The sequence below is a fragment of the Scleropages formosus genome, chromosome 6, assembly GCF_900964775.1.
Source record: "Scleropages formosus chromosome 6, fSclFor1.1, whole genome shotgun sequence".
In the NCBI taxonomy this organism is placed as follows: domain Eukaryota; kingdom Metazoa; phylum Chordata; class Actinopteri; order Osteoglossiformes; family Osteoglossidae; genus Scleropages; species Scleropages formosus.
The window spans coordinates 23,649,244-23,661,060 of record NC_041811.1 but is presented as its reverse complement, the minus strand read 5'-3'; the positions used below and the strand labels follow the sequence as shown (position 1 = coordinate 23,661,060).

General features: G+C 45.8%; 1 protein-coding gene across 2 annotated transcripts in view; it reads left to right on the top strand.

The window, feature by feature from the left end:
- Positions 1-2,171: 2,171 nt before the first annotated feature.
- The window catches only part of col27a1b (collagen, type XXVII, alpha 1b), a 98,460-nt gene continuing 88,814 nt past the window's right edge, over positions 2,172-11,817 (top strand). The window contains exons 1-2 of one of the 2 annotated variants that reach the window (XM_018748439.2): positions 2,172-2,463; positions 7,638-7,708. In XM_018748439.2, the coding sequence (XP_018603955.1) occupies positions 2,411-2,463; positions 7,638-7,708 (124 nt within the window). In that variant the 5' untranslated portion in view covers positions 2,172-2,410. Of the gene's footprint in view, positions 2,464-2,499; positions 3,291-7,637; positions 7,709-11,817 lie in introns of those variants that run through there. The other variant, XM_018748447.2, reaches the window with a different exon arrangement.

The following is an 11,817-nucleotide window of genomic DNA, read 5'->3' as shown; positions in this document are numbered from 1 at the left end:
AAATCACTGAGAAAACCGACGTGACTGATCCAGTGAGGTAGTGAGTGATTGTCGTATTCTGGCATCAGACGGGCAGGGACTTTGGCACATTGGTTCAACTACCAGCTTCCTACTCAGATGTTCAGATTTGCACCAGGATAAATAAATTAATTTTGAGTAATTCATGTAGTATTTTCCTCTCATGTTTTGTTATACAATAGAAATGTTTTATTTTTCTTAAGATCAGTACAAATCTACTTATGTTGCAGTTCTGAGAGCTTGCCATTATACATATATAACAATATTTGTATTTTGTATGTCCCATCCTATTGTTTGTACGTCCCGTTGACTTCAGTAGTAATTTGAAATGTGAAGCAGCTAAAATTAGCTGACATGCCAGAGCATGTGAATTAGTTTATTCATGAGAACCCGAACTCCACCCTGGCCTTTGACCTAAAGTGCCTCACCTGGCAACTCCTAGCAAGTATTGACACAGCTTGTGAAAAAGTCCGCAGGGCCCCATTTGACCTCTCCCCGAGACCAAAGTGGAAGTTCTCTATCATTTCAGAAGACACCTTTAGAAATGTACTATATGCTGTATGATATGGAAATGCAACCAAAGCCAGTGGTAAAAAATGCATGATATGTTGAAAGTAACGGTACCAAATAGTGCAACATTAAGCATCAAATCTTTGAAAAAAAAAAAAAAAACCATAATTCAAAGTCATCCAAACAAACCAGGAAACTTAAGGAGGCTTGGTGCTTTGACCTTAGTAAAGGTCAGTAAGGAGCCTGTCCTGTTGTGTTCACCCTTCACACCAACTGAAAGTACTTCCATTAACAATTTTGAATTTAAGGGGTTAAACTAATGTTGACAGTGACTGGCCAACATGAAAGAAAAACGTTTGATTCATGACTGGGAAGCAACCTGGGGGATAAGGCTGAGTAAGCTGCATTGCAACTGAAAGAACTCCCTAGGGCCTAAATACGTATGAATTCCACAGGGCTTTTTATCAGTGGATTTGCAGATTTTAAAAATTTATTCACCTTAAATGTTTGACCCATCTTTGATCAGATATTCAAATATAATAGAAAGGTATCCTGAAATGGTTCAGCGTGTCGAGTGCTTTTAATACAGCTGAGTATTACAAATAAATGCACGTTATTGAGTTTAAGTGAACTGGTTAACAAAACAAAATTTTTGTATAAAAAAATGTGAGGGGGAAATCTGCATTGTGGAATGTTCAAATATCAATTAACTATAAAGACAGCATTGTGTTAAAGATTGGGACTATGTTTTTTATATTTCTATTCACAGTTGGCGGTTCCTGTAGTGATACTATATATAAATACTACTACTATATGAATTTATATGAATATATAGGTGGGGGGGCGCGGTGGGTTGGACCGGGTCCTGCTCTCCGGTGGGTTTGGGGTTCGAGTCACGCTTGGGGTGCCTTGCGACGGACTGGCATCCCGTCCTGGGTGTGTCCCTTACGCCCTGAGTTGGCGGGTTAGGCTCTGGTTCCCCGCGACCCCGTATGGGACAAACGGTTCTGAAAATGTGTGTGTGTGTATATACTTCTGCATCCTCCTAGAAAATGTGCAGAAATTGTGTGGGATCAAGAAGCAATGTGAAAATAATGTAGAAGTAATGTAGTGTCAGTGTGGGACCACAGTGAAAACAGTGTGAAATGTTGTACATATCCAGCGTACAGTATGAGAAGTGTGTGTGTGTGTGTATGTTCAGTGTATCTCGGCGTACAGGTAAGGGCTGTGCGTGCGTGAGACTTGGTTTATGTAAAGGTGTGAGTGCTGTGTTTAAACACAGGGAGAGAGCTATGTGTATGTACAGTGTGAGAGCACGGTGTGTGTGTGTGTGTGTGTGTGTGTGTGTGTGTGTGTGTGACTCAGTACATGTACAGTCAGTCAGTGTGCTGTGGTGCGTCCTGCCCCTAGAGGCGGTGTGTTGCCGCTGTAACCCGACACCTGGCGCTGCGCAGCCCGTGTCCCAGTCATCCTCTCCAGAACTATTTAAAAGGGAAAAGGGGATGATGATGAGCCCTTCGCTTCGAACACCAGCCTTCTCTCTTTTGCAACCCAGCCCCCCGCAACCAAATCTTCCTACAATCACACAAGTCCCAAAAATCCGGATTGGCATAAATGAATAAATCAGAGCGGGAGAACAGCAGCAGCAGCAGCAGAGCGCTCGCGGACACTTCCTGCCAAAATTCCCGTGCAGAATATAGGGATTTATGCTGGGCTCCCTCCGCGAGTCGAGTGTACCGTAGAAGTTGCTTCTGGACCGCCGTGTCAGACGCAGCCAATGCGTAAGGAGGCCGTCGGTGCTGCTCGTCCCCCAGCCGAGGAGTCACGCTGCGATTAAAGGATCAGCCTGGTTTTTGACTGCCGCCGGGACAAATGAATACAAATGAATTTAGGGATCCGAAGGAGAGATTGCAGAACCTCTCAAGTCGCCTCAAAGTAAGTACATCATCATGATCATGTGTCTGTCTGGGGCTGATGCTGCGCAGTGGCGAGCGGGGCGCGAGCTCTCGCCTCCCTTCCCACTGCCGTTCGTTCGGGGGACACAGTCACTAGTGTGCGCGCGGTGGGACCTGGTCCGGTGTCGCGCGCGGGCTGGTCCGCTTTCGTGCCCGGGCTGTGCTGCTTTCTAAAATGAATCCTCCCGTCGCTCGCACCGCTTGGCTCGTGCCGCGGCTCGTGGCTCTGTCTGTGTGTCTCCGTCTCTTCTTCTTGCTGGTGATCTACAACATCTTTGTGCCGCGTTAACTTGACCTCAGCTGCAGCTGCAGCTCTGTTCCTCTTCGGAGACAGCTGAGGGCGGTAGAGAGAGCGACTTCGCGTCCCTGCCGCTCCCCCCGCCTTTCTTGGCAAGCTGGGACAATCATTTCAAGGGTTGAATGTTTAGCGCCAGGAATATCTCTGTGCCGGGGAATACACGATGATCGCTGCGTTTCGGGGTCCCGGCGCCAGTAGGGTGTGCGATCGCATCCCCTTCGCCAAGTTGTAACCCCTTTCACATGGAGCTCCGCGCGACCACATCCGCAGCCGCTCTCAGCACGCAGAGGCGAAACAGGGACTCCTCGCTCACTGCCTGTTTCTAAGACGTTGCCAGAAGTTGCAGAAGCAGGCAGGGGGATCCCGACTGGAACGGTCAATGGAAGGAAAGCGCGCAGCTTGGCTGAGGAGGAGCTGCTGTAAAAAAGCACAGGAAAGAATGAAGTAAGACGAGCAATGGAGGCGCGCAATGCCCCGCACTCCAAACTCAAAGCAGCTGGAGTCGGGGGGTGAGTAACGACCCTCTCTCTGCGTTCCTTCTGTGTTAATGGCCGGAGGGTGACTGTCAGTGGCTGCCTGGGACATCGGCGAAGTGCTCTGATTTCACATCCGTGGTCCAATGGAGTGTCTCTGCACACGTGTCCACCGCCAACATGAGTCGTGGATCATCTTTTCGCAGGGAATCACCATGATCATCAGGGCTGTGCCCTCTGCTGCGATCCGTGATGTTTCGCACGCACGTTTGGAGTTTATTTCGTTTCTAAGACAATTCAATTATACTGTGCGTAGTTGGAAATCGACGACAGCATCGAATGAATGAATGAATGAATGAATGAATGAAAAGTGCGTTCATCGCAGTTTGCGCGCTGCCATGTGTTTCCTGTGATGTGTCTCGATTCGGTGCCAACAGCTGTCAAAGTTCACGCTAGTGCTGGGGTTATGTCTAAATAATATGAAAGCTACTGACGTATGTAGTTCATGACACATACTCTCCCAACCACATAACACCTGAACATAAATGAAACGATTCTCATGTTAATTTTGAAACACTCAGTTGCCGAGCAGTTACGTAAATATATCCATTTTCTATTTAAAATGACTGACTCTTTTCATATAGAAATGCCGTACGATGTATATTACATACATAGGAGAGTTGCAACTTGTGAGATGGGGTAAACTTTTACTTGGTGGAATTATGAGATGTTGAGGCTGCTTTGAGCATTGGGGAACACGTCCCCCCCCCCCACACACACACCTCTGGATGTATACATAAAATAAATATATAGGTGTATACTGTAGGTACAGTCATTAGTTTCGCTGTTTCTTTAGCAGATCTTATTCTTGCTAGTTTTTCTTGCCCACAGCCCGATGTAAAGCAAAGATCGCACCTTGGTGATGGGGGCTGGATTGTTGAAAGACCACCAACAAGGGCAAAATAGGCTGTGTTTCATTCATTTTATGTCCTGACAGTCGGTTTGGGTTCTGTACAGCAGCTTGAACTGAAATGAATGGAGACAAAAAGCAAACATGTACAGATGTGCCTTATAAACACGAGCAACATTGGAATAATCAAAAGCAGAACGGCTGCATGATGTGAGCCGACAGTGTTATTTTTAGATGGCTGTATTAAAACGAGCATCCAGAGACGCAGCGCTGCATGATTTTCCACGCAGAGCACTTAAAAAAGTTCAATGAAGGCTCCTCGAGCGTGTGAAGGAGGAGTTTCTTTCTTCGTTCGTGCGCTGCGAGGAACACGAGTGTTACAGGGACACGATGCCAGTTGTTTGGGCTGCGCGGAGGTTCCTGTGCCCGTCGCTTACTCATCCTTTGAATCGTTTACGTGGGGCTGGGGGGAGTGATGGGTGGGTGGGTGAGTGGAGGGAGGAGGAGGTGGAACGACCGCCTGTCAAACAGCGCTCTGCTGGATCCTGCCTCCACGTCTCGCTGGTCGCGCACGCACTTCCCCACTCCGGCCACTAGATGTCGCCACCACTTACCGCTCTCCGCCAGATGTTTGCGTGGGTTTGGCGGCTCTCCTCTGCTGGAATGAACCGCTGCTCTCGAGAATGTGTAAGAGGAGAGCGAGTAACACACGCCGCACTTCCACGACCCATTATCTCCTCCGAATGTCCTCAGTCGTGTTGAGAAAGCATTGAGAGGGAACTTGGAGGGATTGAACTTTCTTCCGTCCCTTTCTCGTAAACGAAAAGGTCTGCTGGTGTTCTGAGGTGATGGAGAAGCCTAAAGGTGTCTTGGGCGATCGCTGGGGACGTGTGGTGGGGGCTGTCCCGGAATCCGGCGTTAGAAAAGGGGAGTCCTTTCAGCAGGCCCCACCCCAGACTGTGTCCCTGGTGCTTAAGAAGGACCAGAATTTTCTGCTGAGCTCGCTGGCCTGAGAGCAGAGAGGGGCCAGGCCACATGCGCTACGTGGGAGTCCCCGGAATTCCTCCCCCTCCCCCGCTTTAAGCAGGAGGTGGGAAAGAAGGGCTGAGAAACAGCCTGTTGCAATAAGTAGAGGTGCTCTTTCATTTTCTGCGAAGGTCCCTTTCGCCGTTCAGTGACAGCATGCCACCTGACACACCACACGATTCTGGAGCTGCCCTTCGGGTTGCGCTCTGGTTGCCGGAGCCGCTAAGGGTCACAGGACCTCCGAAAGCACAGCCGTCCATTTCCTTTACATCCAGGGTGCTAGCAAGTGATGGGCATGAGCGAATTGGATGAGTAAGCAAGGGAAGGACGATGAGATGGTATTTCCCTCTAATACTGTTCAAATTAGTCAAGCATGTGAGTTGCATCTCGATTTCTGGGTCGCAACCAAACAGCTGGGTGCACTAGCTGAGGCTGGATGGCCTGTGCCGTTGCCAAGGAGGTTGGCCAGTTTGTGTTGGTGGGAGGGTTCTTCGGGGGATATCAGTCAGATGCCCAGTCTGCTCAGAAAGTCTGGGAAGTGTTTCCGCCGGTCTTGTCTCCTGCCAGCTGGGTACCCGCGAGCTTTGTGGCGCCGCTCCCGAGCAGTGGTAAGAAAACATCACCGGAGCGTCATGGTGGAAGAGCAGCCAGGACATATGGGCACAAGGTTTCTAAGAAAACCACGAGCCAGTACCGGTAAACCCTGGCAATGGACAGCTGTAAGAAAATTACATTTAAGCAGTCAGGAAGTAGCTGTCATCACATTTTTAGCTGCTGCAGCACAAATTAACCAGCATTAAAACAAACCAGATAGGCATCAGCAGAAGAATAAGGAAAAACGGAGAACGGCACAGCAGTGCCAACCCTCCCTGCCCCTGCTCTTTGTGTCCAACCCCCTCACCATGCTGAAGAGGTCTGTGACAGGCCCTGTGCTTTTGTTAGTGTTTTTGTGGTCGGGTGATGTGTGGGTTTCTCCTTTTTCAGGCCGCTGGAGAGTCCAAAAGCACACATAGAAGCCCATGGGGCTGGGGAACATGCAGAGGTGGTGGGTGGTTAAGGCTGCAACAGCTGTAGGTGCGGTTGTCAAAACACCAGGTTATTTTTCCAGGGACAAAGAAATTTTATTCTTTTGTGAATTTTGTGTTGGAGCACCTGTGTAGATATTTCAAACAACTATTACTTTTAAAAATCTATAAATATTTTTTTTTAGTTCGGAAGGACTTTTGAAGTTAACTGACCTTTTCATGTTGTCATCAGCCGTTTATTCTTGAAGAAATAACATACTGTTGCGTTGCGTTTTCTGTTCACAAAATGATTCTTGAAATATTTCACACCAAATTAATTAACATAAACATCCATCCATCCATTTTCATTAACCGCTTGTCCTGGTGAGGGTCGCGGAGGTCAGGAACCTATTTCTGAAAACTGTGGGTAAGGTTGGAAGGAGCACCTTGGATGGGGCAACAGTCCATCACAGGGTAGGCACACACACACACTTACTCATTTACACACTACAGGCGATTTAGCATCACCACTTGTCCTGAACCCTAATGTATATGATGCCCTAATATAAATACAACAGATCAGAACTTATTTATTTTGATAGATTAATCAACATTAGGTTTGTAGTTCCACCTTGTATTGAGCAAATTTGTCTTGTATCTCTGTTCCTTTTTCTAAAAGAAAATTTTGTACTGTGTCAAATTGTAGTAGTTATAAAACGAGAAACTTGAGCAAAGAGATGCAGCTTTAAACCCTGTAAGGGAACTGTTGTTGTTACTCAGAACATAGTCCAACTGTATTCCAATGACATGACTATACTGCCCAGCTGTATAATTTCGCAATTGTCTCTCACCACAACCTATAATAGCCACAGGGTCATTGTTTGAATAGAAAGAAATCATCACCTGGCTTTTGCTCCCATGAATTGCTTAATAACTGAAAACTCGCCCAGTCAGCAAATGATTCACAAAAGGCGAGTCATTTCATATATATACAACAGCCTTAATGAATCAGCTTTTGGGATTCAGTGAAACCACAGGACTGCATGTGATTCCCGTCACCACAGAGGGTGCCCCTGCAATGATGTGGGACGTCTTTGAGTCTGTGTCATGGCCCTGACCCTTGCTTCTCACACCGCATGCCAGCTGTTTTGTAGATCTCCTTCTCTGGCCTCTACGCAACATTAACTTGCATGGAAAACACAGACAGCTTCCTGTTCCAGTTGTCAGTGACCCACTAGTCGGAATACGTTCACACAGTGCAGACCAACCGTGTCACGTGTTGCAATGGTGTACCCGCAGACAACATTCTGTGGCTTACCGCCTTCATATCAGTCATTTAAGCTCATGCAAATCTTGACACACCAGCTAAAAATATCCTTCTTGCCAGTATTACATGACTAGAGTTTAAAATGATCTAACAGTGTTTCCTTTTCTTTTCTACAGGAGAGCCTTAATTCTCTGTACTGTTCTATATTGTACTTGTTACCTGGGGCTTGCACAAGTACACTCTGAAGGTAAGACGTTCATCGTTTTCGGAATTTATTGTGGATGTGTTCATTTGTCCCTGCTTGCAAAGACAATGTAATAGCATGGATTGTGAGTGACTTCCCCCCCGTCCAGAAAAAGGCATGTGAATGCATTGTTAGGGTACAGTGTTATAGCGGTGTAGATAGGGTTAGCCGCAAGAGTTCTATTTAGAACTGCAAAGTGACTCAAAACTAGAAGAAATAACTTTGGTGAATTGATGCTGGTATCACAGAATTAATAAATTTTATTTTTTGGGCAGTTCCCAGCACACACTGTTCTATAGAGACTTTTTACCATATGGATAGTCTTGACTCAGACATTCAAGACAACTACTCTGGATATTAAGGGAATGTCTACAGAGTGTGAGGATTAAACATTTATTATAACAAATGTGAAGTGTTACTTAAATTGTACAATCGTCAGAAAACGAACAAAAGACATGATACATTATCACATGCTGTTAAGTGTGACAAAGTAGAGTTAATAAGGACAGTTCTGCGTCCGGTGGCCATCCAACAGAAATGTATCTACAAAATGGTATTTGCATGTTCTCATTGTTACTCAACATTAGGGTTGAGGTTAGGGTTAGGGTTATTGTTACCCTAACACTACAGTGAACAGTTGGCTTCACTGCGACCCCGCTGGTGGCAAGCGGTTGTTGACAATGGATGGAGTTGTAGGCACTGGATAAATATGACAGCATATGCCAAACATGAACAAACTGCACCAGCAATGAGGAACGGTGGTCACAGGTCCATAGCTCACTGACAGGGATTGACAGACACGTCGCATGATAGCTGCCGAATGTCACAAAAGTACAGCCTTAAAAATTACCACAGAATTGAATCAGCACCTCTGTGACCAAGTCGCAAAAAAAACTCTTCTTCATGAGCTTCACAAAGCTGGAATTTACGGCAGAGCTGCCATTTTGAAAACACTCGCATCCAAGGCCAGTACGCGAGGACGCACAACCTGGTTTAAGGAGCACAAACGTGGTACCCTGAGCAGTGGGGGGAAAAAGTAATACAGTCAGATGAGCAATCTTTCACCCTATTTCCAACATCTGGATGGGTTTACGTTCAAGGAAATCCAAAGGATGCAATGGGGGATCCATAATAGTATGGACAGCCATCTTGTGGGAGGTCCAATATTTGCTCTGCATGGTCATACAGCCAAGGAATATGAGGCCATTTTACAGCACCAGGTTCACTCTGTGGTCTGAAAACTGTTCTCTCCTGCTGTTCCTGTATTACAGGATGATAATGCCCCCAAACACACTGCTAAGCAAATTCAACACTTTCCCCAATCGCCTGATCTGAACGCCACTGAACCTTAATGGGGAGTTCCGGAGCACAGAGCTCACAGTAGATTTCCACCTCCTTCATCCCTGAAAGAACTGAAGACTTTTCTCCTTGGAGAATGGTGAAATATCCCGCTATGCACCGTTCAGGACTTGTGCTGTATGACAGCATTCCAGGAAGCACTGAACTGTTCCGAAAGCAATGGGTGGCCCTACACCTCATTAGATCAGTGACATTATATTAGTAATTGTTTCTGTAATTTTTGTCGACCCTCTTTAAACTGTAGGGTTTGCTTTTTTTTTGATAAAGTTATCGGAAAACACTTACCTGTACACACATACACTTCAACAGTTTTAAACTGCTATAAAAATATGGAGAAACATCAGCGGCCGTGAGCTCTGTTTATTTTCCCAGAGGCACTCGGAGAGACGAGCTGGTGAAGTTTACCAAAGAGCCATATGCATCAGCAGTCAGAAATCCGTGCGTAAATTGCAGGATTCATGCTGGATTGTGGCGCTCGGCGTTTTCCCCTGTATGTGACCGGAGTCACAGCCACAGCTGAGTAAAAGCCTTGCTGAAAGACATTTCTGTTTTGTATCTTCTCAGGCCAACTCACCCTGTCCAGACTCTGTCAGCTGTTTCACAGCCAGCGCCTTCAGGCTGCTTCTCTAGACACCGGCTAATGATGGAAACAATAGTCTGGCTGAGCTGTTCTTTAAAAAGATGTGCTCAGCAGAGAACAAGCTGTTACCTGCCCTTCGGCCTGGACGGTCTGATCAGGGAGTCAATTCTGTGGCCAGAATCTGGTGCCATATCTGGCACCTGAGCGCTAAATATGGTGTATTTACGTACGTTTATTCATTTAGCGGACACTTTTCTCCAAAGCAACATACATCTCACGGGTAGTCCTGTGGAATTCCTTCAAGGGCAGCATTTAGAACTTCGTGACATTGTATGTTAATGTTTTTTTTCTTTTTTTTTACCCAAACACAGTGTCTTTTTTGTTGTCCGCTTGTTTGCTGGAATTCACTGTAGACTGGCTAATTCCGATTTAGATGCAGCTTCCCCCGGTATTTCACTTGGACGTACCTGCCTGATCGGTGCCAATTTTTGCACTTTTTTGATTTTAAAAAGTGCCCTGATTACTCCTTGCGGTACTGAGAATTGTTTAAAAAAAAAAAAAAAAAATGACTCATGGATTTTCTGAGTAGAAACAGCATCTGCCGCACATAGATACTGACCTGTCAAATGTTTGATTACATTTGTGTTAAACAATCCCTTTCAGTATTGAATTCTAGAGCAATTGGGCTTTGAAAGCATAGCTACCAAATATTTTAGAATGGAAGCAGTAATTTCCTTAGTTCTCGCCACATCTTGGCAGTTTCCAGTCTTCATTTTGCGAAAGAGTTTGTCAGTTTCCCTGATTCACTATTTTGTCACACAAAGCCTTCCAGGAGAGCCAGCATGTCCTCACTGCTGTCAACTGTCAAACCGCTGGCGAGTGAAGCTGCTGTTGAAGAATCTTATGCAGCAGACACAAAAAATTACTTCAGCTGGAAAACATCAAGCTTCTGACGATGCCAGCTGTATTTTGCTGTTGCAGGACTCACTAGATGATATGGTTCAGACTCGGACTACAAAAGAGCCTCTTTGCTGGCTGAGCCACTTGGGGACCCCCAGAATTTCGTTCTCGCGTAATTTTAGCTGCAAAGGGGCCCCATTGCTCCCAAATAACTCTCGTCTGAGCTGTCAAACTTCAGCCGTAGCTGATAGCTTTCTGGAATTTTCCGTGATCTTAGCTTCACTATGGAGGCCTCATTAACAGTTTTTTGTCTGAACTCATTTGAGTTCGTTTTGCCCATGTGCATGAAACGTGCCCTTTGACACTAAAACTGCCCCGATCACTTGTTGAGGATTAACCATTTTAGCCGATATTACTCACCCTGGTACAAGTAGCTCCATTGCTGATCCTGAGGTTTTGAATTCCTTGTTCTAAAGTCCATGAGATCAGTTGCCACGACGGTCCTGCTGAATTCTCAATACGGTTCTATGACCTGGTGCCCAGCTGGCCCCCTTCTTAATCCAGTGACTTCATGTTCCTCAGGGTTTATTCACTAAAGGAGATACTTTGTCTCGTCCTATAGGACTTTTATGGGCTTAACTGAATAGTGAAATGTTTAACACTTGCTGTATTTGTAGATAGCCATTTTTATTCTAGTCCAAGTATTGTTTTGAGAATGTATGTGCTTGATTGTAACTACTGACTGAAGAAATAATTATACAGTTGGACCATGGTTATTCCAAAATAAATGCAAACTTGCCCATTCAACCTCTCATCAGAGACACATAAAATAAGTAGTTTCTCAGTGTCTTCTTTTAAAAGGCATGGAACACTGAGCCCTTGACAACTGACTTCACAGTGTCAAGCCATCATCAAATGAGCACTGTTACGGTTAATAAACTAATGAGCGGCTGAATCTACAGAGGGCATCCAAAGATAGTGGCAAATTGTCTGTGTCACGCGCATTGTTTACTGACTTGGAAGGATCTGTACTTTCCACAGATCTAATCTCTGCTTCCTCCAGGTTTTCACGTTAAAATTTGGCAACAGTTGGTCCTGTTTAAAAGGAGTTGGAGGGGGTTTGCTGGCTTAAGATATTTTCCTTCCTCCTGGGAGCCCCGTCAACTACTGTTCCAGAGTGTTTGCCACCAAAGCTTTGACGCATGTGTGTTATATAATTGCTGCGTGGAGACCGGTGGCCTGGGTTGAAGGCTAATGTATGGAACAGGCCCAG